At 38.4% G+C, this 27,752-nt stretch overlaps 1 protein-coding gene and 1 pseudogene across 1 annotated transcript; both read left to right on the forward strand.

The window, feature by feature from the left end:
- Positions 1-8,018: 8,018 nt before the first annotated feature.
- LOC142426672 (olfactory receptor 4N5-like) lies at positions 8,019-8,937 on the forward strand (annotated as a pseudogene).
- A 6,504-nt stretch (positions 8,938-15,441) lies between these two features.
- LOC142425894 (olfactory receptor 4K2-like) lies at positions 15,442-16,401 on the forward strand. The gene has a single exon (XM_075531354.1). The coding sequence runs from the start codon at positions 15,442-15,444 to the stop codon at positions 16,399-16,401; it is 960 nt and encodes a 319-aa protein (XP_075387469.1).
- Positions 16,402-27,752: the final 11,351 nt, after the last annotated feature.

The following is a 27,752-nucleotide window of genomic DNA, read 5'->3' on the forward strand; positions in this document are numbered from 1 at the left end:
AAGAAATAAGTAATAAAGGCAAAAATTAATGAAAATGCTGCATATAAACACACATTTCTTACTAACCCTTTGTATCGAAGAAGCAATTATAAAGAATATTAAACAAAATTCCACATTGAATGATTATAAACTCAAGATTTATTGATATCTTTGAGATGGAATTAAAGCAATGTTCATGTAGAAATTTGTAACTTTATATTGCTATTAGGAAAGTGGTAAATGGTGCCATAACTTAGCCAAGTTGTCATCTTAAGAAATTATAAAAAGAAAATTAAACACAGAATAGGTATAAGAAAAAAGATTTTAAAAATCAAAATCTTACACACTCAAAATCAACTTACCCTATGATTTGCTTTTAGGATCAGAACTGCATTGAGGTTAGGAGACATGTGAGGTGCTTATGTTGGGTAAAACATTTAATGGAGTGATAAAATCTCATCAACCAAGATAAAAATAATTTGATTATATTTTAAAAGACTGAAATTAATTTTTAAAACTCCTTGATGATTAACAACAACAAAAATAAGTAAAATCAGGATCAGTAACAGTGTCATATAATCTCTATTAGAGCCTGAGGCAAAAAGAAAAATCAGAAATTGAAACTTGCGATAATCTCTTTGCATGAATTCCAATTTTAACAAAATATTGCATTAAGATATTTATTATGTGTACTCAAGTTTTTGGTATCTTGTAAATTTTGTGCCTAGACTTGTCCCTGATTGCTTTCTTGATGGCATCAACAATCTTTTATTTGAGTTGATTTCTTTTGAATTTTATTACAAGGTGTAACTAGCTTTCATCGCCTTTTTATTTATTTTTGATCTAACAAATATATATAAATAGGAAACATATTTATTTCATAAGTAAAATTTTGATTTTAGACCATAGAATTAAGCCAGTGAGACCTTAATGACACATTTTAAACTTTATTCCTCACAAAGCATTTCTGGTATTTCACTTTGTCCAGTTGACTTGATATTGTAAGTCCCATTGGAAATATTCTCAAATTCCCAAAGTGCTTTCTTCACTACATTATAAATCCAGTGATCCCCTGTGTGAAAAGAGTATTTGTCAACATAGGCAAGAATGGTCAGTTAATTTTTTATCAAGAGGGGTGGCTGCTTTATGAGAACAGCTTGAGAACTCTACAGAATCAAATTTCAGGTAGGTCTTCATACTTACAGGAAACCAAAAGGAGGAAAAGACTAAGAAAAAAACAACCCTCCAACTATTTTCCTGGGTTCCTGTGGTGTCTTGGAATGCCAAGTTAGAGGTCAGTGTTTTAGTATGAATCATTTAATGTCAATGTTTAAAGGTGCAGTATTTTCTCACCTCTCCACTAATAAATACGTTGTTTACTCATGTTTTCATTTCATTACCATAATAAAGTGAAATTATCAAGAGCATTGGGTTGTTAATATTTGTGATTAAAGCAAATGGATGATAACTATGATTTTCTTTAAAGTACAGATGGAAGGAAGAAAAATCCAGAATAGGGTAAGCTTAGTGCTCTGGAGACTAAAGAGATTTGATGTTCTTACTGAAGGACAGCCTATGATTGTATCATTCACAAATACAGAACTTTGATAGTTAAAGAAAAAGTTGTAAAACCAAGAAAAACTTTGTGCAAAAACCACCAACTGCCTTGCACTACTTTCCATGAAGATTTCACTAAAACCTCAATATTTTTTTTCCCATTAATCACCGAGTGGGGCAAAAGTTAACTTGCTTAGCCTCTAATTGACAACTTGGAGGTGGAGTCTACATAGGCTTTATAGAAGGGAAGCCTGACGCTCCACGTTGAGAAACCAGCCACTGAAAAGACCTATGGAGCGCGGTTCTGTTCTGGATTCATGGAATGTTCTGGATTCATGGATTCACTAGGAGTTAGGATTGACTTCGTGGTAACTGTTGACTAATTCATTCATTATTATTAATAACTCAGATTTGTGCAAAGGACATTGTTCTTCAAAGATATTGGCAAATACTTTTTTGGTATGTGTCTATTTAATACAGCTATCTTTTAATACATAAGTATTTTCAGGTTCTTCTTTGGTTTAACCATATTAGTATGAGTTACTTATAACCGTCACCTCACTTAATCCTCATATGAAACTTGTCAGATTGAAAGAGTAGACACATATTTTATTTGACAGAAGAGAAGTCCGGCTTGTTACAATGACATGGCTTTCCAAAGTCATACTGTGAATTGCTGAGCCAAGGGGTTAGAGAAAGATTAAACAATTCTAAAACCAAGGCACATTCTACATGGCCGGAAATATCCTTTTTCCTAATCAAGGAATTTTCTGGGTGATGTTGTGTACGCGGAATGCTTTTTATACTCCTCACTGGGTCAGTAGCAATTGAATATCAGGGAAGTATTTGATTATATTCTTCAGCTTGACTCACATTTTTCACAATATAGAAAACAAGTTATTCTATACCTAAATGACATGCACATTTATGTCAGTGTGATGACAAACAGTGCTGTCCTAATTTTGGAAAATTTGCTAATAAATTTATTTCATTAAAGCACTATTAATAAAATGTAGTTGAACAAATACATCATCAATTTTTTTTCAGGGGGGGCTCACTCACTTACCTGCATAAATAAGAGCTGAAGGAAGGGGAAGAATTAATGGACGTTTCATATCTGGTATGTTTCAAGCAGGATATTATTCAAAATTATTACTGAGGAGTGAGTTACTCTTTTTGTTCTGTGAGTTACACTTGGATTCTGTGTACAAAATATTAATAAGTGGAGATGTTACGAAGTAGGCACATTTCTCAGTCTTACTGGCAAAGGAAACCAAATGAAGCTTTTGGTTTTTAGATGCAAAGGCAAGACAGGAGTGGGCTAGAATGGAATAGCAATGCACATAGACATTAAAAGGGGAAAACATTACAAATGAAAGAAAATAGAGGACTTAGAGAGAGAAAGATGAAAAAAATTACAATTTTAAAAAATGGCTGTGGGAAGAGAAAACGTAGCAACATGTTAACAGGGGAAATGAGCCACCATCAAACTTTTTAATGTCAATTAAGCAAGGAAGGTGTTTGGTGAATGAAAAGGGTGAGAAAGAAAGAGAGGTAACATACAGAAGGACTCATGGATAAGTATTGCAAACAAAGAGCTGTTCTAACCACAACCCGAATGCGAGGCATGTAGAACGATGCATGGGGGGTTGTGTCCACACTAAGAATGAAGGTGGAAGCATGTCTCCTACTCCTGTACTCCCCATCATTGTCAGAACCAGATGACTCTGACCCACAACTAACAACGTGTTGTCAGCAAGTGGATTCGACTCCCAGACACCCTGTAGGACAGAGTGAAATTGCCTCACAATTTCCAAGGCTGTACATCTTTATGAAAGCAGACTGACTTATATTTCTCCTCTGGAGAGTTGGTGGGCTCCTTAGCAGCTGAGCTCTAGACAGCTGTGTCACCAGGGCACCTCTCTCACTGCCATCAGTCAGTGCTGACTCATAGGAACCCCTGTGGGTTTCCACAAATGTAGCTGTTTATGGGAGTAAAAAGCCCAATCTTTCTCCCAAGAAGTTTCTGGTGGTTTTGAACTACCAACCATGCTGATCACAGCCTAATGTACCACCAGGGCTCCTAGTTAGCAGAACTTGAAAAAAAGATTAGAGATAGGAAGGGTAAGTAAAAAAAATATTAAAGAAAATTATAGGAGAGTTTATTAAGCAAAAGCATCACCATGTGAAGGTATTTTTCCCCACATATTGCAAATCGAGGTCTGTACACTTTTGAAGGTAGTATGTCCATTTTTTTTCTCTTGTAGAATTTGTACTTCTCAATATATGCCACATAAAAAAGTCACTGTGGCAGTTTTACCAGACTAAAAGTGTGATATTTTAAATGTTTTTGGAGTTTGGGGGTCCAAAAGAAATCTGAAGGGGCAATATCAGGGCTGCCCGGTGACCGGGGAGGTTCCGAATGAAATTCTTGTGGAACACACCTTTCCCGCTCTCACAATGATGTCATGATGTGGAGCAGTGAGGTAGGGGGACATCCTTGGAACAATTGTCCGGATCTTTTTCTGAATCATGCAGCTTTCAGTTGTGTTAAGACTTCGTCCTGATAAGTCCCTGTATCCTTCAAGATCAGGACTATTTTACTGGAACTGCCCTCCCCGGCCCCGCCCCCGGGCCCCGCAGACCAAACAGGGCTGCCCTAACCTTCCAGAGCTGCTCTTGCTGCCTTCAATTAAACTGGCAGCACATCCCTGTGGAAGGCACTGTTTGGATTGGAATTTTTGGAACGAAGCCTCCTGAAATGAAGACTAACGTATTATTGTGAAAACGTATCTACAGACGGATCGCAGAGACCCGTTAAACATGTTTTATTTGGAATGTACTCATTTGTATTAACTGAAAACTCAATAGCAATACTTTTTGACTGCGCATAATGATTGGGGTGGTGATTTCTGTTTTAACCTCTAAACATTGATTGAAAGGAGAGCCCCCCTCCCCCTGTTCTGGCAATAATTGTATCTTATTAAATTGTATTTAGTTCTTACCTTATTTTAACTTCTTTCCACAAATTTGACTCAAGTAGCTATTTTCCTCCTCATCTGTCCCTTTTAGATGCCCGTAATTGCTGACTTTTTAAAAAATTTTGGCAGCAAACAGCTCACACAGTTTCGGGGTTGTATGATGGAGTAAAAAAATAGATCTAAACCTACAAAATAGCTAAGTTTCAAGCATAATACTTCTTAATAAAGTCAAAGATCTGGATTCTTGGAGTTACATGGCAAGAAGGTAAGATTTCAAGATGTAGGAACCTAGAGTCCTCAAGTGCAGAGCCAGTCATCAGAAGTACATGGTTTAATACAAATAAGAGTGCTGAACTGAAATTAGCATTTTTGTTTCTTTTTTTACCCAGAACATTGTACATCTGATCACCCTTTGTCCTTACTCTCTGGATTTTGCATGTGCAAACAAACATGCTGATTGTGTTCACGTGTGTGCTGATGTATTATATCATTTTGATAACTTCCACTTTTACCTTCTGGCACCCATTGGATTCATTGACTGTTCAGCTTTAACTACCTCCTAGTTCACTGTCATTTGGTATAATTTGGTTCATAGTGAATGTGTGGGATATTCAGCTTAGAGACACATTAAAATGATCTTTTGTGCTGTCTTTGCATTCAGTTTTAGAGATTTATAAAAGCAGATAGTTCTGATGTTTCCTAAAAGATATAACCCACTATAGTACTGTGTAGAGGGACTCTTCTTTGGACTTTTCTATGACTCTCCTCCTCCTTCCGTTCCTCATCCCTGTCTCTTTCTGTCTTTCTCTCTAGGGACCACATCACTATCACGTTCTGCCAAAGATTTTCCCTCCTTTCTGCACCTATGTTCCATAGCACTGACTTTAAACATGTGTGACTTAATCACGGGTCACTTTTGAACATATTACATTGTTGTCTTTTGCTATCAATCAGACATTTTCCCATAAAAATGTATCCCATTGTAAAACATTTTTAATCACACCCCCCAAACAAAACAAAACAAACAAACATCTGGAGCAAAGCTCTGCTGGATGAGGTTTTGTAGTATTCCCGCTAGGCGGGCATCCAGCAACTCAGTTTTGGGGTAGTGCAGCCAGTGGTGTATCCTGGGAAGGTTCTCTCTGGTCACAGTAAATTTTTTCGTGAAAGCAGTTTCATTTCAACCTCTTTTTTTGTGATGGCTGACTTAAGAGAACAGCCTGCAGCCGTGAGATTTTGTTTCCTGCTTGGGAAAAATGCCATTGAATCTGTGGTGATGCTGAATACAGCTTACAAGGACATTGCTATGGAAAAAACTCAAGTGTATGAGTACTTTTCTCATTTCCAAAAGGGGAAAATGCTGATTGATGACAAACCTCATTCTGGATGTCCGTCAACTTCCCGAATGGATGAAAATACCATCTTGTAATACATTTGGAGTTTGTTCAACCAGGTCAGGCTGCTAATCCTCTTTCTATTTAGAGGTTCTGAAAAGGTAGTATAACAGCATGGTACCAAAAAGGCCTGATTTGTGGCAGACAAGGGTCTGGCATTGCCACCGTGACAGTGCAACTTCTCATGCAGCCATCTCAATGCACCAATGTTTGACAAAAAAAAAACAAAAAAACACCCTGCATGCCTCTCTTGACCCACATACCTTCTTAACCTGATTTTACTCTGCAACTTGTTTTTGTTTCTATGAATGAAGAGGGACTTGAAAGAACTGTGATTTGACAGCATAGAAGAGGTGAAAAAACAATGAGGGTGGTGCTGTAAGCCATCCAAACAAATGAGTTTGAAAAATGTTTCCAAGAATTAAATTGCAGATTTCACAAATGTATTAAGTGCAATGGAGAGTACTTAGAAGGTGATAAGGTTGTTTTATTAAAAAAATTAAATACATAACTTTGAAAATAATTCCATATTTTGATACCTCCTTGTACTTATTTATAAATTGTATATATACCAAATATAGCAATATGTCATTTATATTATAAATATTTTCAAATACAATTTTATAAGTTTAGAATACAGTGTGGTAGCCATATTTATATGCATGCATATAAATAGTGCTAACTAGTGCTATATATAAATGAGGCCCAGGTGATGCAGTGGGTGAAGCCCTCCACTGCCAACCAAAATGTCAGTGGTTCAAACCCACAGGTTGCTCCCCAGGAGAAAGACGAGGCAGCCTGCTTCAGTAAAGACTTACAATTTTGGAAACATTACAGAGCAATTCCACTCTGTCCGGTACAGAGGGTTGCTGTGAGTCAGATGAACTTGATAGCAGTTAGGTTTTGGTGATATATTATTAATTAATTTGACATCTCATTGGATAATCATGTACACCTTCTGAAATGAGTACAGCCCTCTAAAAAGATTGGCATACTGGCCTCTGAAACGGAATTTTTTCCACAATAGTTTGGACAGGGTTGGACTTCTAATCCCAGCAAAGGAGTAATTTTGGACTAGCTATCTCATTTTTAATGTTTTGAATATGCAACCAAAAGATGCATCAATTGATTTAAAGCTGTGAGAAATAATTTCTTAAGCAATTTGATCTGAGTTGAATATACCTTACATTATTCTATCATTTGCAAACCAGATAAAAATTTCCTTTTCTTTGACATAAGGATTTAAACTGCAAGATATTTATAACAATTTTTAACACTTTCATTTCAAAAATATGTGAGTTAAGATCATTTCACAAGAAGTATTTTATACTGTCAATTTTTTATTGTAGCATATTATTTATTGACATATTATTTGATGACTCCCCAATAAGTGTAATACTGGGGTCAAAGAAAAGTGGTTTGGGAGTATACATATTTCAGACTGAGGGTATTAATAGGGCTGCATAAATAGTATATGAAGTGGCCACAAAAGTGATATTCAACCAAGGATACAACTAGGGGACTACTTTTAAGTTTAGTGAACGGCAGAGTTATTATGTGGAAACCTGATGATCAGTTTGGGGTTACAGTATATAAGATCACCAGACTAGAGGCAGGGCACTAGGCATATAAATAAAATCATACAGAGAGTAAGCAGAGAGCTGACAGGGGGAACAGGGTTTTCCACAGGGACCAAAGGAATACAGTTTTAGGCTTGTGTGATTAAGAAAAAATAGGTCTATCTCCCCCACCCAAATAGTTAAGCCTCAAACATATTTCCCAAATAAAGTCAAAGATCTTGATGCTTGAAGTTATGCTGCATCTGAATGAGGACTGGGCTCAAGAAGGTAGGAATTCCAGGGTGCAGGAACCTAGACTCCTGAAGTGAAGAACAGCTCCATAGAAGTACATGGCTGAATGGAAGTAAGAGTGTTGATTTGAGATTAGGGGTTTTGTGTGTTTGTTTTAATCCAAATGAATAAAGGTTAGGGGAGTTTGCCAATAGTCTATGTTGCTTTTGGCTTAGGTAAGGAGTGTTAAATGTTTTGTTTGTTTGTTTTTGCTGAAGAAGCCCTCCTTGCTTCTTTATGCACCCCAGGCCAAGAAGATGGAGATAAGAAATGCCACTGTAATGACAGAATTCATCCTTCTCGGTCTTACTCAGTCTCGAGACCTTCAACTCCTAATCTTTGTGCTAGTGTTAGTTTTCTACCTCATCGTCCTTCCTGGAAATTTCCTCATCATTCTCACCATTGTATCAGATCCTGGTCTCTCAGCTCCCCTCTACTTCTTCCTGGGCAACTTGGCTTTCCTGGATGCGTCCTATTCGTTCATTGTGGCTCCCAGGATGCTGATGGATTTCTTTTCTGAGAGGAAGGTGATTTCCTATCCAGGATGCATCACTCAGCTCTTTTTTTTGCACTTCCTTGGAGTAGGAGAGATGTTCCTTCTTGTTTTCATGGCTTTGGATCGCTATATAGCCATATGTCGACCTCTACACTATTCAGCGATTATGAAACCGCGAGTTTGCTATGCGTTCATGGGGGCGCTGTTCCTGGGAAGCTTTGCGCATGCCTTTGTACAAGTGGCACTTATCCTCCACTTGCCTTTCTGTGGCTCCAACCAGCTGGATAACTTCTTCTGCGATGCCCCGCAGATCGTGCAGCTGGCCTGCACAGACACTCTCTTAGTGGAGGTCCTGATCGTCTCCAATAACGGCTTGCTCATCCTCCTGTGTTTTCTCGGCCTTCTGGCCTCCTACGCCGTCATCCTCTTCCATTTAAAAGGGCGCTCGTCTGCAGGGAAGCGCAAGGCCGTGTCCACGTGCACCACTCACATCATCATCGTGTTTCTCATGTTCGGATTTTCATCTACACTCGCCCCTTCAGAACTTTCTCTGCTGACAAAGTGGTTTCTCTTTTCCACACAGTGATTTTCCCTCTGTTGAATCCGGTGATTTATACTCTTCGGAACCAGAAGTGAAAGCTTCCATGAAAAGATTATTGAATCAGCACATGACAAGTTGAAAGGGGGAAAATGTAGATAAGACTAAAAAATTCATATGAAACCAATGAGTGAATTTGCACTTGAGTGTGATAGTGATAGTTCCCTGTCGGGTCAGTTTATTTGTGGCAGATACCAGACACCTTCCTAATTATTTTGAAAAGATAATTCAGTATGGGGGATTAAGTACTGACATAAAGATTAAAAAGCCCAGAAGAGCAGCCAATAGGCTGGGATTCCAGAGTTGGCTCCCAGAACAATACAGGAGATCTAGAAGGACAGTAGAGAAGACCTACCTAATTAGTTTTGCCTTTCATCAACAGAAAAATGGCACCAGATGATCTCCAATGATCTATGGTCACTATACATTAATCAGATCTCCTCTAATCAATCAGAAACCTCTCATGCTGATGCTTCTCTGAATTATGTTATTTCCAAAATCAAGTTTCATATGACAGCACATATAGTAGGCAGAACCCCCAAACATATCTAGATACCAAAGTCCAATAGTAGAGTTATTTTTTTTACATTTTGAAATTAATCTCAAATTTAAATATTATTATTATAAACCACGTGCATACTAAAAATAATCAGACTATAGAAAAAGTGGTCTAGATCCTCAAATGTCTTATTTCCCATCCTAATTTTTCACCTATCACTCTGCTTCCTATTTTGCTGAAAGGTATGTTAGCAGACAATTTCTTCAGGTCTCTTAAAAACCTTTATCCTGCATGTCTGACCCTGTGACCGAGATGATGTTGCCTAATATTGATCCCACAAATGTCAACTTGTCCAGGTGCACCAAAGTCCATCCGCTGTTTTCTGTGCAAGGCCATTATGCTGGCAATTCTTCTCTTTCCTTTTTGCATCAACTTTCCTTTTCTTATTACACATTTACCTTCAGCATATAATCCAAAACAAAACCATTTTCCTTTTTTCTTCCTCAATATATCACCTCAGTGTCCCTTTTATTTACTGCAATGTATCTAAAAGCCTTTATATTTTTACTGTGCCTCTTCGACCCAGTCAGTCACTCCAATAAAACTTCTACCACAATTACCATTGTCTTTGCTCTTATTGGTCCTCACTCAGATTTCACTGTTTTTGACTTGTGAGCAATATTTAATATTGTCTATCACTCCCTCTTGTTTGAACCACAGCCTTCTCAGGACTCCTTCTTCATCTTCCAGAAATAACTCGGCGGCACCCAACAGCAGTCTCACAATTATTGTGCTAGCTATTCCAACTTCATTGGTTTTAAATGACACTTAGATGCTAACAGATGATTAAGAATTGATGATATTGAGGAAGAAGTATAAACTACATTAAAGACATTAGAACAAAATAGCTATAACAACAAAAACTCCAGGAATGGATGGAATATCAATGGAATGTTTTAGAAGCCAAGGCAGCACTGCTTATACCCCAAAGTTTAGAAAAAAGCTATTTTGGTCATCCTACTAGAAGAGTCTTGAATTTGTTTCCATTCAAAGAGAAATTACCTAATAAAATGAGGAAATAATCCAAGAGTATCATTAATAGCACATGCAAGTGATATTTTGTTCATAATTCAAAAACAACTGCAATAGTACATTGACAAGGAGCTAATGTAAATTCCAGCAAGATTCAGAAGAATAGGGTGGACAGGAGATGTCATTGCTGATATCAGATGGATCTTTAATGAAAGCAGAGACTAACCAGCTAGATGCCTATTTGTTTTTTTTTATTGGTCATGCAAAAGTATCAATTGTGGGAATCACAATAAACTATGGATAACATTGTGAAGAATGGAAATTCCAGAACATGCCATGGTGTTCACGAGGAACCTGTAACTAGACCAAGAGGTACTTGTTCAAAGAGAATGAGGAGCTACGTCATGCTGGAAGAAAATGTGTGCTCTGGGGCTGTACCCTGTCACCATACTTATTCAATCTGCCTGCTGAGAAGATGGACAATGTGAAGAGCCTGGCAATAGGATTGGAATAAGCTTATTAACAATGGCAACATATTGATGACATAACCGTGCTTGATGAGAATGAGAAGGATTTGAAGTACTTCTTAATGAAAATCAAAGACTAAAGTTTCCAGTAGGAATTGTAACTCAATGTAAACCAAATAAAAATCCTCACAACTGGACCAATAGACAATATCATAAAAAAGAAAACATTGAAATGTCAAAACATTTCATTTTACTTGGATTCATAATCAATATTCAGTCTAGACATCAAATGGCATATTGAATTGGGTAAACCTGTGGCACAAGACTTTTTGAAAAATAGTTATGTTGGTATATAGTTAATATATCATACAATTCAGTTGTTCAACATATTATGAAGGGTTGTGCATTCTTCACCACAATGAACCTTGAACATTTTTTTCCTTCTTGTACCCATTGCTATTGGCTCCCCACTTCACGCTACCTCCCCTTCTGTGCCACCAGGTACCATTTATCTTGTTGTTGTTCTCATAGATCCACCCATCCTGACTTCCCTGTACAGAAAAACATACAAAACAAAGAGAAAAACAAACAAGGCCCCACAACAATGGCCAAATAAAAAATAGAAAACCTCAATGCATAAGAAAGTAAGAAATAGTTTAAAAGAATAAATTGATGTCATACATATGTATGAATTGATTTTCTCAACAGTATTTTAAATAGCATACCAATGAGTAAAATAATGATGCCATCGATCTCATTAGCTTATGCTCCATAGAGATGATTTATGGTGTGTTCCAACAACATGACACTGATAGCTCAAAAGTGAACCAGGGACATAGACATATATAAACCACAGACATACGAATGGATTTTGAGATCCCAATTGTCCTTAGCCCAATATAAGAGCAATTAGGTCTTGTGATATGGCCCTGATTGATACTCACTTTTATGAAGAGATCACTGAAGATATAAATGTGATAGCAAAATGTGGAGAAGAAATCAGATGGTGCTGGCTATTAGAAAAATAGCATCTGGAGTCTTACAATCTTAACTTAAAACAAGCAGCCATCTAAGAGAGGAGTCTGCTAAGTCTACACTGAAGACCTTTGTAAAGAGTTAAAAGAGCAAAGATGTCCCTTTGATGATAAGATGTGCTTGTCCCAAGCCATGGTATCTTCAGTCATCTATGTGTGTGAAAGTTGGACAATGATGCATTTGGATTATGGTGTTGGCAAAAAACATTGAAAGTACTGTGGGCCTCTCGAGGAACAAAGATGTGGTGAAAAAAGCACAGCCGAGTGCGCCTTAGTAGGGATACTTTGGGCATGTAATCAAGAGAGACCAGTCCCTGGTAAAGAGAGGGACATGTCTTGGCTAGCCCCTGATAAAGATAGCATGCTTGGCAAAGAGGAGAGTTAGCAAAAAAAGAGGGAAACTCTTGACAGGATAGATTGACACGATGGCTACAAACATAAACACAGACATAACAGTTGTGAGGTTGGCCTAGAACCAGACGATGCTTCACTCCATGGCACACGGGGTTGCTATAAGATGGAACTGACTCGGCAGCACTAATGACAGCAACACATGATGACAGTCATGACCAATAAACTCTGGGGTCTGGGACCCAGGACTTATGTCTTAGCTTCCCTTTCACCTCTTAATCTCACCTCTAGCATAACATATTCTACACTAGTGGTCTTCCCGACATGTTATCTCTGTTCATTATAATTCCATCCTTACAGGCTTTTGACCAAAGGTGTAGCATCTTAATATAAGGGGCATATTTTCTGTCATAGTCTATATCTAATTCATTTAAAGAAATCTGGGTTAGGTCTGCTGTTGCTGCGCTATTGTTGGGTGTAGTTAACTTTGTTCTGACTCATGGAAACCCTAGGATGGTACTCATACAGCAGGCTGAACCCCTGTCGGATCCTGAGAAATCATCACAGTCACTGCTGTGTTTGAGCCCATTGCTGCAGGCACTGTGTCAACCCATCTCCTCCAAGGTCTTCCTGCTTTTCATTGACTCTCTGTTAGATAAAATATGACGTGGTTCTCCCGGAACTAGGCCCTCCTGATAATATGTACAGGATAGAGAGGTGACGTCTGACCATTCTCATGTCTAAGGTATATTCATATTGTGCTTCCAAGATAGATTTCTTTTTTCATTTTAATGATCCCGTGTTATAGTTAATGTTTTTACTGACACTCTAGGCTTCTCTAGTCTTCCTCATTCCTTGTCTACCTTTCACAGGCCTACGAGGGAGGTGAAAAAAGCAGGCCTTGAACCAAGCCACCCTAGTTCTCAAAGTTGCGTCTTTGCCCTTTAACACATTAAGGAGGTTTATGCAGCAGATTTGATCAAAGCACTACGTCATTTGATCTATTGACTGCTGTTTCCATGAGCATTGATTGTGAACCCAAGCTCTGTCTCCCATACCGCTTTTTACTTTTCTGCTGGGTTCGATACGCCATTGCAATGGCCACACAGATCTCACACAGAATACGGATAACTACAGGGCTGAGTAGGGGAGTTAACAGGTTGCAATTCATATGAGAAATGCTCATGATGCACATATTTAGCAGCACTGTCTATTCTCAGTGATGCCTGCAGGCAGACCTCTCTCTGGCTTTCAACCTCTTTCCCTGCTTGGGCCATGTTACAAAACTTGTTCAGTCAACACTAAACTTTTCCAGGTTTCATCTATCTGTGGAGACTCTCATTATAGCTACGAGCTTATGTTTTTTTTAATATCCTCTAAGAAACTTTAATCCTTCTTAGAGTACACATTTTTTTTCAATAATCAAGGATTTGCTGAAGACACATTAATCTAAAGGAATAAATTCTCGACTCTGGAATTGTAAACATCGTAGCATAATGATGGGGGTGTCCTCAGATTTAAAGAGTACCCATTGCTCCTCATATGCTCTTTAAATAAATTTATGTATGTTTCCACCAAGGCCAGTCCCAGTTGTGTCCTTTTCTCTCTTGAACACTGATTCACCAATGTAGTGTTTCCTCACTTTAAATAGCAAAGACACATTCCACATTTCTTGTTGCAATGCTTAGGAAAGTCAATTCTAAGTTTTAATAACTCCCACTGCAAGTAGATTATTGCATGTAATCCCCAATCTCCTGAAGGTCACTGTCTTCTAGTGTCTTTTATATTAAGACAGGACATAACATATATTCAATCTTCAGGCCTCTGGATGTTCAATAAAGATCATGGTGCTTTCTATAGGCTTGTGGATCTTGAAGGACATGGTGTTGTTGATTCCTGCTGTGTAACAGGTAGGTAAAGAGGTAAAAGTGATGTTTAAAGATGTTAACAAGGAGTTATAATTGTCTTCAGAGAGCATAGAGAGATGAAATTATTAAGCATTGCTTTTGAAGTTATATCAAACAAAAAGTAAAAGAGTCATAGTAAAGAAATACTATATCTGTAACTTGAAGATATAAAGAGGGAGGTTACAAAGAGGAGTGATTCTATTGAATGTAGATGAGATCGGTTCTTTTGGAGATAAAGAAGAAAGAACTCTTAATAACACAACACTTTATTCCCTTACAATGAGTTAAAAACTTACGTACGTAATAAAACAACTCCTATTGATAAACCAGGAAAATATAGTACATATTTAAAGGAATGAAGTTGAGATTTCTCAATTCATTTAATGAAACAAGGAACTGATTTGATCAATGAAATACAACAGGTTGGCTATGTTATACTAAAATTTTATAAATTGTCTTATCTTTTGTTATTGGGAATGTACATAGCACAACGTACCTCAATTCAGCAATTTTTACGTGTACCATTTCGTCACATTGGTTACACTCTTCAGGTTGTGCGACTGTTCTCACACTCCTTACAGTATTCCCTTTCCGCCCTTCCCCCTTATTGGAAGGGAGCACCATGAGAAGAATGAAAGGCAAACGATGTCAATGTTAACATGAGATCATAAACTTCCATTCCACTTTTGGTCTCCATTAGTTTTATGGAGTGAAGAATCAAAAATAAATTGCTAATCCCCTTTATAGGAGAGCTTAGTAGGACTTCTGAAACCATTGCATTAAATAGTAGTCGGTCAATCCAATGTTCAATCACAATCAGTTCTAACTCTTACATTTCGTTGTATATGTTTGTGCAACAGAATGTGTGATTTCAATGATCTGTTTTATTTACATGTCTTAAAAGGATTGTGATAAGAGTTGTATGAGCCCCTAATAAAACGTTTAAAAAAAGTTGAGCACACAAACAGAATGCAGCTTTCCTCTATAAATGCAGATAATGATATTTCAGTAGGTGGAAGCAAAATTCTTATTTCTTGGTGGCTGTGTCATTTACATAGGCCAATATGTTCTGATGCTGCTCGTCAAGGCTCTGTTTTCAGAAGAAATTTATGATCAAAGCTGTTAAAGTTAATTGAAAAAGAATTTTTTTCACTGAGAGCATTTTTAGACTGCAAGTATAGTGTGTAATAAATTATTCGGTGATATTATTCCTTCATAGGTATTGCAGAAGTATTACGTTCTACTAGCTCGGCCGTTTCATTTCTTTTAAGAGTAGAGAGCAGAGTCTGCAGATCAATGGAGGGCTTCAACCATTCCAGAGTGGCGGAATTTGTGTTACTGGGACTTACTGAATCCCCTGAGCTCCAGATTTTCCTCTTTGTGGTGTTTTGCATTTTCTACTTAATCACCATGTTGGGCAACTGTCTGATTTTACTCACGGTCATTTCCACCGCACACCTCCACTCCCCCATGTACTTCCTACTCAGCAACTTGTCTCTCATTGACATGTGCCTGTCCTCCTTTGCCACTCCCAAGATGATCGTGGACTTCCTTGCTCAGCGCAAGACCATCTCTTTTGAAGGCTGCATTTCACAGATCTTCTTCCTGCACCTCTTCACTGGAACTGAGATTGTGCTACTTATCTGCATGTCATTTGACAGGTATATTGCCATATGCAAGCCTCTCCATTATTCAACAATTATGAGTGAGCAAGTGTGTGTTGGGCTTGTGGTGACTTCTTGGACAGTGGGCTTGTTGCACACCATAAGCCAGTTAGCTTTTACCCTCTATTTGCCCTTCTGTGGTCCCAATGTTGTAGACAGTTTTTTCTGTGACCTTCCTTTGGTAATCCACCTGGCTTGTATAGATATTTATGTTCTCGGCATCTTTATGATTTCAACCAGTGGTGTGATTGCTCTTCTGAGTTTTCTGCTTTTGCTCACCTCCTACATCATTGTTCTCGTCACCATCAAACACCACTCCTCCACAGCATCGTCTAAGGCTCTTTCGACCTGCACAGCACACTTCATAGTTGTCTCCATGTTCTTTGGGCCCTGCATTTTCATCTATGTATGGCCTTTCACCAACTTCCTGGTGGACAAAGTCCTATCTGTTTTCTATACCATTTTTACCCCCTTTCTGAATCCACTTATCTATACTTTGAGAAACCAGGACGTGAAGGCAGCAATGAAGAAGAAACTAAGTTATCAAAATTTTAATATTGGGAAAACCGCACCACGTTACCCAGTGCAATAAAATAGCTCTCCTCTCTGATATTTACTGCCATCAATTTTGTGGATAGAGCAATAGTAAATCAAATTTAGAATGCCTTTGGGGTAAGTTAATCTAAGGTCCTGAGAAGAAAACACAGGGTTTTGATAGCTTTGAAACATCTGTCCCAAATTCAGTGTTTGCAAGCCTTGTGCAATTATAAATTCATTTGAACTATTATTGAAATCTGCAGGTTATTTTATTAAAGTGTACATATCATCAAATTATGAAAATAAACAGGGGTTTATGAAATGTTAACGCTATAAGAAACATGCCTAAATTTAAGATTACTTGGAAAAATCTGAGGTTCATATTTGTATTCTGTCTCCTACTCAGAAGAGTTCCACTCTGAGCTCGGTGACTTGAGTGGGCTGTGGGTATGCTGCTAACCGCAAGGCAGCACAAAGCCGCCAGTCACGAGAAGGACGAGACTCTCTGCTCCCATAATGTGTCTCAGAAACCCCAAGGGCCACATCCACCTTATCCTATGGAGTCTCTGTGAGTCGCAATCGACTCAATGGCAGTGAGTGAATTTGGCTAGCTTTGTGGTGCTCTGATGGTGTCAGCTTATAGGCTTTCAAGGAATATGATAAGTGAATTCCTTACAGCATTGGAACTATTTTCAAAGGCAGATTCATACTGCACATAGATTCTTTTGGACATTTGGAGCAGTCTTGATTCAATGCGTTCAGTTCTTTATGTTCTCAGTCAAACTTGAAGAGGAAAGCGCAATTAAGAAGATCTAAAATGTAACACTGTTGGCCCACAGCAGCACAATTTCTTAATGATTTTGAAGATTCTTATCTTACATGGTAAGTGATCTGTCAAATAATCATTCAAGTGGAAATTTCTGATATTTAAAGCAGAAAATGAACACTTCAAATCTAATTACTTTATATCCTGGCTTACATTCATTGTTATTATGTATTCATTTAATACCATAAGTAAATATTTGAGAAACCGATTCACCATTATACTAATGGCAAGCTTTTCATTTCTAAAGCAAAATATTCCAAAATCTCCTTAGTATTAGTATAAAATATGTCATTTTTATAATAATGTGACCTGTAGAAAAAGGTGAAACAAATTTCAGAAATATTTGACCTAATTCTCACTTTTTTATTATCCATCAACCTAAATATGTTTTTGTGTGTGCTGAAGGTGATTCTAGAGAATCATCTTAAAGTTGAGAGATGTGAATTAAACATGAATTTTTAGTAATCATTTATTTTTTGTACAGTTATAAATTATTTGGAATAATAAAACAAGAGCAACTTCTCCTGAGAAGTTGATACCTAGTCCTGAGACAGGATACCTAATAATTTCAGGAACAAAAGACCAATATAGCCATTAAGGAATGGAAAAGGTATTCATACTGCGTATATTTTAATTATTTTATTAAGGATAGAAAATTCCCCGGAATATTTTCAGTTCTTCCTCTATTCTATAAAGGCTGAAGGGAATAAAGAAAATCTGATTGACAAATGAGAGTTATTTTGCCTCCTATCTAGTTAACATTTCTAAGTTAAAATTAAAATTGTAAAATAGAGCCTGAAATACCACAATAATACCAACATTTTCAGATTTGGCAGGAAGCCAATAGACTCTATGAAAAAAATAACAACATATTCAGATGTTTGCTTCTAAGAGAATAACAAGCCACATTAAAATTCAAATTTTAATGTGATTAAGCACTAGAATTGTAGGTACAAATTCACAAAATTCTATGCTTCTTCAACAGTGTCTCTCAGTGACTCTCAGCGGGCAACAATTCAACTTGTGCTTATCTGATCTTTGAAGGTTTTAGAACATAATATTGAATCACAGTTAGTACCGGGCGAGGTATCATTTAGATTTTATAATGAGAAATTCCACAAAAATCTGTTGTTTGAAGTGCATATGTAACTAGTTATAAGATACACCTCAATCATCTACTTTATAGACGCTTCATAGTTTTTTTCTGATGTGCATTTTGCTAAAGACCATTTCATAGTATAAACGGAGATGTCCAGTAGAATATGTTTTATATCATGAGATTATAAAACAAATATAATAACCGAAAAACCTAATGTCTGGAGGTTTCCCAGAGCTGGCTCCGGGCTGAGTCACTTTAAGTGGTAAAGAACATTCCTCTAGGAATGTCTACATATGAACTTGGCAATCCCATCTTGACGCTGTCATTTGTGCTATCCTGGGACAGGGACTTCACTCCTGGATGTTCTTCTCATCTCACCTCTAACACGAGGAAAACAAAGTAGATAGCAATGGTGTGTCACTGCTTAATGAAATGTGAAAAGAATGCTTATAAATGTCATTTCCATTCTCTCTCAGCCCTACGGACAGCCACACAAAATAAGTTTGTTTTGAAGTCATCTGCGTTTGAAGGATCACTTTACTCAGGGCCAACCACCATTATGCAACATTTGGTACCCTAGCTATAGGATGACTCTAGGAGTGTATTTGAAATGACACACTTCCGCCAAACAAGAGGGGCATGGTGCCATTTCCCATCGTGAAAATGGTGATGACAAAATTAGGCAGGTTATCTGATACTTTGAGATTCGTATTGTTAACAGTATAGTGATGGATGGTATCTTTTTTAATTCACTGGAATATATGAAAAGAATTCTGGCAAATGATATTAATAGTATCGTACATTTATCTTCGAATTTTGGTCTTAACATGCTTAAGCACAAACAAGTTCCAGGTCCAATATTTAAAATCTGAAGTTAAATCATGCACAAAAATTTGGTTTTAAATATTTGCTTCTTCTTATCCAAATCACAAACTCTTCTTTCTTGCCTCAAAATCAGTCAGACAAAGAAAAGATTGAAGGGAAAATGTATTTTTTCCTCATATCCATTCTTCAGGTAAAATTTTGATCTTTGTTTTAAAATATAAAATTTTGTTTCTGAAAGTTAACCTTTAGCTCAATGATCACTTGTTGAGCTCTCGCTCTCCTCAAGGCTCTTTCTGCGTGATGCAAACACACTAAAACAAGGAGGTTGGTCTGTCTACAGGAAAAAGGATGATGACTCTGCAGTCGTCTGAAGTCCAGTCCTAAAGCTTTTGCTGTGTAAACTCGACATTTTAAAAGATTCTAAGCCTCGGTTTCTTGATCTTTGTAATAGTTGCCTTTAATTACTAGAAATTATTTAAAGATTAACAAAACATAGTTGAAACATTTAGCATTAAGGTTTAAATTAATACTAGATAATGTTGTTACTGTTACTGTTGTGTTTTTATCTATAACATTACAGGGTTCTGGATGGAACCAGGTGTTTACTTAAAACTGGAGAGCACAGTTTTAATTCTGTACTAAGATAGTTAAGTTAGCTAATATTTACTACTATGGAAATATTGGATTTGTGCAATTATTATTCTTTGTTGTGTTTACTTTTGTCCTTGGTATGTATGTACTTTTTGGAAAGAAGTATTATTTTTGTGCTTTTCTTAATCATTGTAACTTCAAATATATTCAAAGATTCAATGAAAGGAAAAATAGTAAATACATAATCAGTAGATCCGTTTCTTATTGTATCACAGATATATTAAAATAAAATATGCATTGTTGAAAGAAGACACATTAGGTAGGTTTGGCTGTCTTTAAATGCTTTTACCCAGCCAAAAGATTTTAATGGAGTAATTTAAAATTGTTATGAAATGAGGTTTACAAAAAGGGCATTATCTGGAAACTAACGGTGATAACTGAAAAAAAAAATCAAGCCTACTGCCTTTGAGTGGGTTCTGATGCACAGTGACCCTGCAGTCAGAGTTGAGCTAGCCCAAACCTGTCATCTTTATAGGCGGAGTTTCTCCATTTCTTTATCTATTGAGTAATTGGCGGCTTCAAACTAACCTTTAAACCTGATTTTAAACAATACACTCATGACTGACAGCATGTATGTGTTGCATATCTAATCCATTGACAATGGGATTTTTTAATTTAATAAGTCTTTTTATTGGGGCTCATACAACTCTTATCACAAGCCATACATACATCAAATGAATAAAGCACCCTTATACATTCATTGCCCTCGTCATTCTCAAATTTCACCTTCCACTTGGGTTCCTGGAATCAGCTCGTTTTCCTTTCCCACCTCCTCCCTCCCCACTTCCCCCTCCCACCTGAACCCTTACTAGTTTATAAATTATTATTTTATCTTATCTTACACTGCCCGGCGCCTCCCCTCACCCACCTTCCCAGGAAATGGGGTTTTTACTCAAGTAAGAGCGAGGCAGTGCTGCATGACTGGCTCAAAGATGCCAGCTGGCACGCATTCCAAATGGCATAGTTCCTGCCATCTCTGAGCAGGGGATTTCTGTCTTTTTCCTTCTGAGGTCAAAACCCCACTAGTAAGAAATATGGTTTTTATGCAACATGTGGAGTATATTGGCCATGAATGAACCATTTCAAATGGTTTGAACCTCAGGCCTTTTAGTTTGTAGTCAAGCAGTTAACCACTCTCTATGCCATGGAGCTCCTTTGAATGGCAACACTTGTTATTTGTTGACATTATACATCAATAAACAAAGTTCTACAGTAGAGAGATTTTGTCGAGAAATATGAAAATATAAGGGAGCTCTCTATTCAGAGAAAAGGAAGAACGTCCTATTCAGGAAATGGTTAAAATTAGACATTTGAAAGGACAGCATCTAGAAAGATAGTTCATCCCCGAAGCTGGCAGTTGGTAGGCGATATCACTTGGGCAGCTCTGGTGGTACAGTCCTTTCCCGGGGACTTGGTTAAGACCCAAACTGTCCCCTCTGAGCTCTCACTCATTGTGCCTAGTTTAGATTTCTGCATTGGCACAATATGCCAACCATTCTTTTTATTTATTTATATTTTGTTGTTGAGAATATGAAACCGGAATTACACTAATTCTCCAGTTTATACATGTACAGTTCAACATGTAATCTATCTCAATATTGCACAAGTCTCCCAGGACTCTTCAGTCACTACACTGAGGGTGATTTACTCATATGATTGTCATCAACAAAGGACGATCAAAAGATATATTTGAAAAGAAGATATAAGAGACAATAATCAAGGGAAGAAAAAGGATATTGGCAGAATAGATTCTGAGATATTAATGCATAATTAGGGTTCCATTCACTCCCTGCTCCCAATGCAATTCACGAAATTGTCTTCCTGATTAGTCTCCAAATGCATATTGATTCTACTACCAAAGAAAAAGTATAACAATTATTTAAAATGCCCTCGTTTCCTTTCTGTGAGATAAGAGAAGTTACTGTAATTATTGAGAAACACTCTAGTTCTGGTGACACCAGAGATAATTCATAGTGAGCCCTGGAAAATGTTTGTACTTGGGCAGAAAGTCTGTGACAAAAAATTGTATTAACTCGTGAGTGATGTAGTGTTTTTGTTGCTGTAGATGTAGTGGAAGTATGCACGTACATGCAGTAGTCCTATACATTCCTATACATGTACATGTTACAGGAACACGGTGAACGAAAGCATGTATGCCGTGCATACTCTTCATTAAGCTTTGAGGTATCAGAGCCCAAAGTGGGAAAATCCACTTTGTCGAAGGCTATTCATGGCAGGGAAAGAGCAAGGCTCATTAGTCTTTGTACCAAGGTTCAAGGGATCTACATAGGAGATAAGCCTCCAGTGATCTCCCTCTATCCATAATAGAGGGGTGGGTGGGAGGACAGTAGTTACTAAGTAGAGTGCATCGGAGTCTATAGAAGATCAAAATAATAAACCTGGCTCTAGGATAATTTAAAGGTATAAAAATAAGATGCCTTTCCCATAGGCTCTGAACTCACTGAACTATGGAGTCTTCTTGGTTTCCTAGTCTACCACACTTCTTACTGTTGTGACATGGGATATGTAACTTGTCTCTTTTGATAGGCTTGTCTTTCTTTTTGCTAGAAATCAAGCAGTCACAAGGGATTCTTTTTGTATTTTAACTCATCATTTATTCAGCAGGAGAAAGGTGAGTCTGTTGGTGAGGTCGAGCTCCACAGCTGAATGATCCTGCAGAGCAACATGCACAGTTAAAAAGAAATTGCAGACAGACAGCAGAGCTTAGGCGACTGATCTCATTTGGGAAGAGAGAAGTGGTGCAAGAGTCCAGAGTTTAGTCAGCAACAGGTATTTATACTTCTTGGGGCCTGCAAGCCTCTCGTTATACATACACATCAATCAAACGGGCAATGTGCTCATCTTGAACAAACCAAAACCTCAACAGGTATACTTCAAAGGGAGTACCAGGCATGCAAGAGATAAGAGGTGTGTATTGTTCCTCTAGAATAAAGGACAAAGCAAGTGAATGCTCTTAGAAATGAGCTTCTTTGAGCTGCACATGTGGGGAGGGAGGAGCCAGGCACCTGTAAGAGACAGCTTTCTATTAACTTTTCTGGGGGAAGATGTGCGGTGGAGAAACATCCGTCCTGGAATATGTGCATTGAAGTTCTTTCCATATCTGGGACTGTGGAGGCGTGTCTCTCACTAGGGCTGACGTGCCAAGCCCCGTGGTCACAAGTGCTGGGAGCAGGCCCTGTGTACTTCCCTCCAGGTCCTCAGTTTCCCACCCCTCCCCCTTCTGCTGTTTATGGGCTGCAGGGGCAATATGACTGTAATCTGACCGGCGGCACCTTGTTTAGTAATACAGGAGGCCCAGAAGCTGCAGTATCAATGGCAACTATGGCCAGAAACGGTTTTACTGGGGTTACTGGCTTGCCAGTGTTTGCTAACACGTTTTCGGCCACTGGGTCAGCAGTTTCACCTGGAGGGGGGACAAGTGCTGGATGTCAGGCCCTTCTTTCTTTTTGTGGGATCTCTTGAAGGATGCAGCCATCATGTCCATGGTGGGGAGGGAATCAACCTCCACAGGACCAGGAGGTTCCTTCTTTTCCTCCTCCTCCTCCTGCATCTCTGTCACTCGAGGGCTGGGGTCGGATTCTTCCTAGACGACTTCATCCTCCGTGTCCTCCATCCTCTTGCCTTGCTTCTGTTTCTTCTGCATCTTTTTATGGGTTTTCTTCATTTTCTTCAGAATCTTCTTGTCCATCATCATTTCTGGTCCTTCCACGCCAGGAGCCAAGGGATTCATAGGAGGCAGCCCAGAAACAGGTGGTGGGTATGGAGGAGGGTAGGGACCAGGAGGTGGGTAGGGCCTTGGGGCTTGGCATCCTAGATACCCTAGTTGTGGTAGCTGGTTCCCCTGGGCCACTCCCAGGGCAGTGTGAAAGGGGCCTGGAAGGCAGGCAGGGTTCACAGGTGGTGGATGGGCAGGGTTAGCACCTCCAGGGTACATACTATTGGGGGAGTATAAATTGGGCCCCAGCTGCCCAGCATTGGCATTCCACAAGTGTCCCCAAGCCTCTGTTCACAGTTGAAAGTCTCTGAGTCTTCAGGAGAGGGGAGAGAGGGGCAGAGTGTGCCAAGTTCTGGGTTCCCTTCACTCCACCTCCCACAGAGGATTCTTAGAACAGAGATAGAAATGAAAACTAGAGGAAATCTCTGTCTCTCTCTTTTTCTATAAAAGTATTTCAGTATGGTTTCTCGGTTTCTGAGAACCATTGGGGAGGCCTGGTGGCATAGTCATTATGTGTTGAGCTGATAATCACAAGGTCAGCAGTTCAAAATCACTAGACCCTCTATGGAAGGAAAAGAAGACTTTCTACTCCCGTAAAGATTTACAGTCTCACAAACCCTCATGAGCAATTCTACCCTATCCTAAAGGTCACTATGGATTGGAACCAACCCCATGGTAGTGAGTTTGGGGCTTCTTTTGGTTTGGGGGAGCATTGGTGCAACATGTGGCTGCATCTCACTTGTTTTATTTGTTATGGTCTTTTAGACACCAGTGCAAATCACAGCTTCCTTTTCCCTAATCTCATCACCACCGTTCCCTTGTACTCCCAATGACTTATTCCTGATCTCAATTCTACTGCTAGCAATCTGGCTTTTGGAAGTTTTATACGTGAACTACCATAGGACAACTTGGATTTGGAATCAGAGAAGCAGGACCTTAGAATATTACAGCTTAAAAGATCCCAGGAGGAGCCAATCAAATCAGAGTTTTGCACATCGTTGCATAAGCTGAATTATGTAGCGAAACAAGCCAGTGGCACTCACATATGTATAAGAGTTTTATATCAAGAAGTAATATTGTATCAAGAAGGCATCTCAGTCCAGGCCAACTTCAGTCCATAAATCAGATGCACATAAGAGCTCTTCTCAGACTCATGTAACTGGTGCTCTATAATTAAGAATTGAGAAGCAAAATGCAGGAAGATCACAGGCTAGGTGCTGAGTCCAGCGGATCTCAGTGAATGGGGACATGGCAGGTTACCGACAGCTCTCAATGTCAAGTGGGCCCCATGGGATGATCCTGGAGGCAAGCATGGACCCCAGAAAGCAGGAAGAGAAAGGACAGAGAGAGAGAAGCAAAGTTCCCAGCTTCCCACTTTTAAAAAGGCCACACTCCAAACAAGATATCACCAGGCGGTTACCGAATGACAGGGTGAACTCCACCCCTAGCCAGGAGTGTCTAGTTGACATAGTATCAACCACTACAGTTAATAGTGAAATATGACAAGGTCATTTTATTATCTTTGAAATTCTCTCTAAAGAAATGTGTCTAAAATTTCTATGATAGTTTACTATGAGCTGTGGAATGTCAAAGAAAAGTGTACAGACAGTATGTTTATTATTAAGACGATATTTAATTTAGAAAGTACAGCAAGTTGCCACTTCTAATTATGCCCAAGTCAAGTACTGTGTCAGGTACTAAAAAATTAACACAGGAGAAATTAACAAACAAATGGAAAACAATGACAACTGTGAAGAATAATTAAAAAGAAATCAATACAAGAAATAAAGAAGATTTTTTGAAGAGATAAGCCTTGACAAACTTGAAGGGCGATATAATAAAATCGTACTTGTGTTGTGTGTAAAATCATTGGTGTTTTTATGGCTTATTTTTTCCTTTTTTTGTGTGAATTGAATGAAAACACACAGAGCACATCCATTTACCATTCAGCTATTCATATCCATTTTGATTCAGGTTATTGATAACAACCCCCACAATGCAATACCGCTTATTTCAATTTTACCCTAAGTTTTCCATCTTTATTCCTCCTTCTTTCTTACCTCTTCATGCCTTCTGATTTTGCCCTGGGAAAATGCTGCCCATTTGATTTTGAATGCACACGGTCCTGAAATAACAGTAATAACAATAATCTACCAGTGTCGTAGACAGACATGCAAGCTGAACTGGTCTGGGAAGAAGAATGGGACTACACCCATGAATATGTATAGTTTTAACAGAGGATATAAATACATATGTATTTGCCTTTCCTGCAGATCCATAAATATAATAGCGCATACAGAGGGAAATGTTATGAAAACTTCTTAACCATAAACAACACCTTGAAAGAATAAGCACTTGGGTATGAGGTCTCTGGGTCATAGTCTTGGGAGACACAAAGTTCAACTAGCACAATATAGTTCACAAGGAAAATGCTCTACATCCATTTACTTTGGCATTTCAAACTCAAACACACCACCATTGAGTCAATTCCAACTCATATCAGCCCTATAGGACAGAGTAAAACTGTCCTCTGTGGATTTCCAAGATTGTAATTCTTGGTGGGAATAGAGAGCTTCATATTTCTCACAAGGAGCAGCTGGTGGTTTTGAACTGCTAACCTTGTGGCTAGCAGCCCAACGTATAATAACCATTCCATCACCAGGGCTCCACATTGATGATGAAGTGTGTTTTAAAAGTCCACGAGCAGCCATATAAGTTAGAATAATTTGCACCATGTCTGGAGCAAAGAGGGAAGAAAATGAAAGAAACATGGAAACAGTTCAAACGACCAGTGAACCACGTGAACCTCAACCTTCACAGCCTTGAGATCAAAAGACCCAAGATGGAACTACCAACTTCTCGGAAAGAAATCACATTAGAATATCCTGGATAAAGTAGGGTGGAACTAAACTAACCATCTTACAAAGGTCCGGGCTTATTGGTCAGATAAAGAGTGATCAAAACCCCTGAGACCATGGCCCTTGGACAAAGTTTAAGCTTGGGTTTGCACTTACCTCCTTGGCACTGGTATTTTTTAAAACAAAAATTGTAACATAATTAAAAAATATATGTTCTGGAAATAGAGATGAGCAAATTTCTAACTGAGCAGAAACAATGGCATGCCAAACCATTTCTTTGTCAGTTTATTGTAATAAAGCTTCATGAATTTTTAAATACAGCATCAGAGGCTACATCACTTACTCATTTTTTGCTTATGAGAGGAGCAGAGGAAAGTAATTATTTGAGTAACATGGGAAATTTTCTCCTCAAGGAGAAATATGACTAAATGGTGGCATGGAGCTATTAGCTAACTGAATTCCTAAGACTTGTAACTGCAAAAAGTTAGTAGACCAACATTAACCACTGTGCGATGGGGGCTTACAATATAGTCTGTGTGGTAGTGACAGAATCTCGTGTCAACTTGATAAAAGAATGAAAGGGTGGAGTTTAGTCTGTCAGTCAGCTCACGACCTGATGGTACCTCCTTGGGGGATGGCCTAATCATGAGGATTCTGGAAACTTCCTATCTTTTTCTCCTGGTAGGTGGACCACACTCTCCCTGCTTCACCTTCCTGTTGACAAGCCACATGTAGTCACACTTATGGCAGCCAGATCCCTGTGGATGCATCCACCAGCATTGGATCCAGAAGACTGTGCACCACCAGCCTGAGACCTTCCTGCCTTCTGTATCAGTGTATGTGACTGCAGGAGTCTGAAGAGTGATTTATGGACTATTATTATCTTATGGACGAGTATGGACTTATGGACTTGACCTGGACTGGATTGAGATGTTTTCTTAGCATACAATTACTCTTTGATATAAAATATTTCTTATACACATATGAGTGTCTCTGGATTTATTTCTCTAGTCAATAAATTCCAGACTAACATTCTGGAATAGTCCTTTTCTCAACTTTTGTTTGTTTGATGCTTCCAAATAGTTAGACTTTTTCTTTAGAGTTAATTTTCTATATTGTATTCCTGAAACTTTCCCTTATTTTAGAACAAATTCAAGTCCAACTGAACCCATGACACTTATTTAGCTATAAGTCCAAAGGTCGTATATGCGGAGAATATAATGTAGCATATGATTGATAACCTAAAATGTAGTAAAACAGAACAAGAACCATAATGTTCTCCTTCTCCTCTTCATCAACCAGCCATATGCTATTGGTCAGACTGAAATATTTCCAGCTCAATGCAAGGATTCCTCTTACTAACAAGGTTCAGTAGGTGATGGAGGTGGGGCAGTTTTATAATATTTAGAGA

The sequence above is a fragment of the Tenrec ecaudatus genome, chromosome 14, assembly GCF_050624435.1.
Source record: "Tenrec ecaudatus isolate mTenEca1 chromosome 14, mTenEca1.hap1, whole genome shotgun sequence".
Lineage (NCBI taxonomy): Eukaryota > Metazoa > Chordata > Mammalia > Afrosoricida > Tenrecidae > Tenrec > Tenrec ecaudatus.

Bases quoted from the DNA above. Each gene is read 5' to 3' on its own strand.
- LOC142425894 (XM_075531354.1), top strand. From the start codon at position 15,442: ATGGAGGGCTTCAACCATTCCAGAGTGGCGGAATTTGTGTTACTGGGA.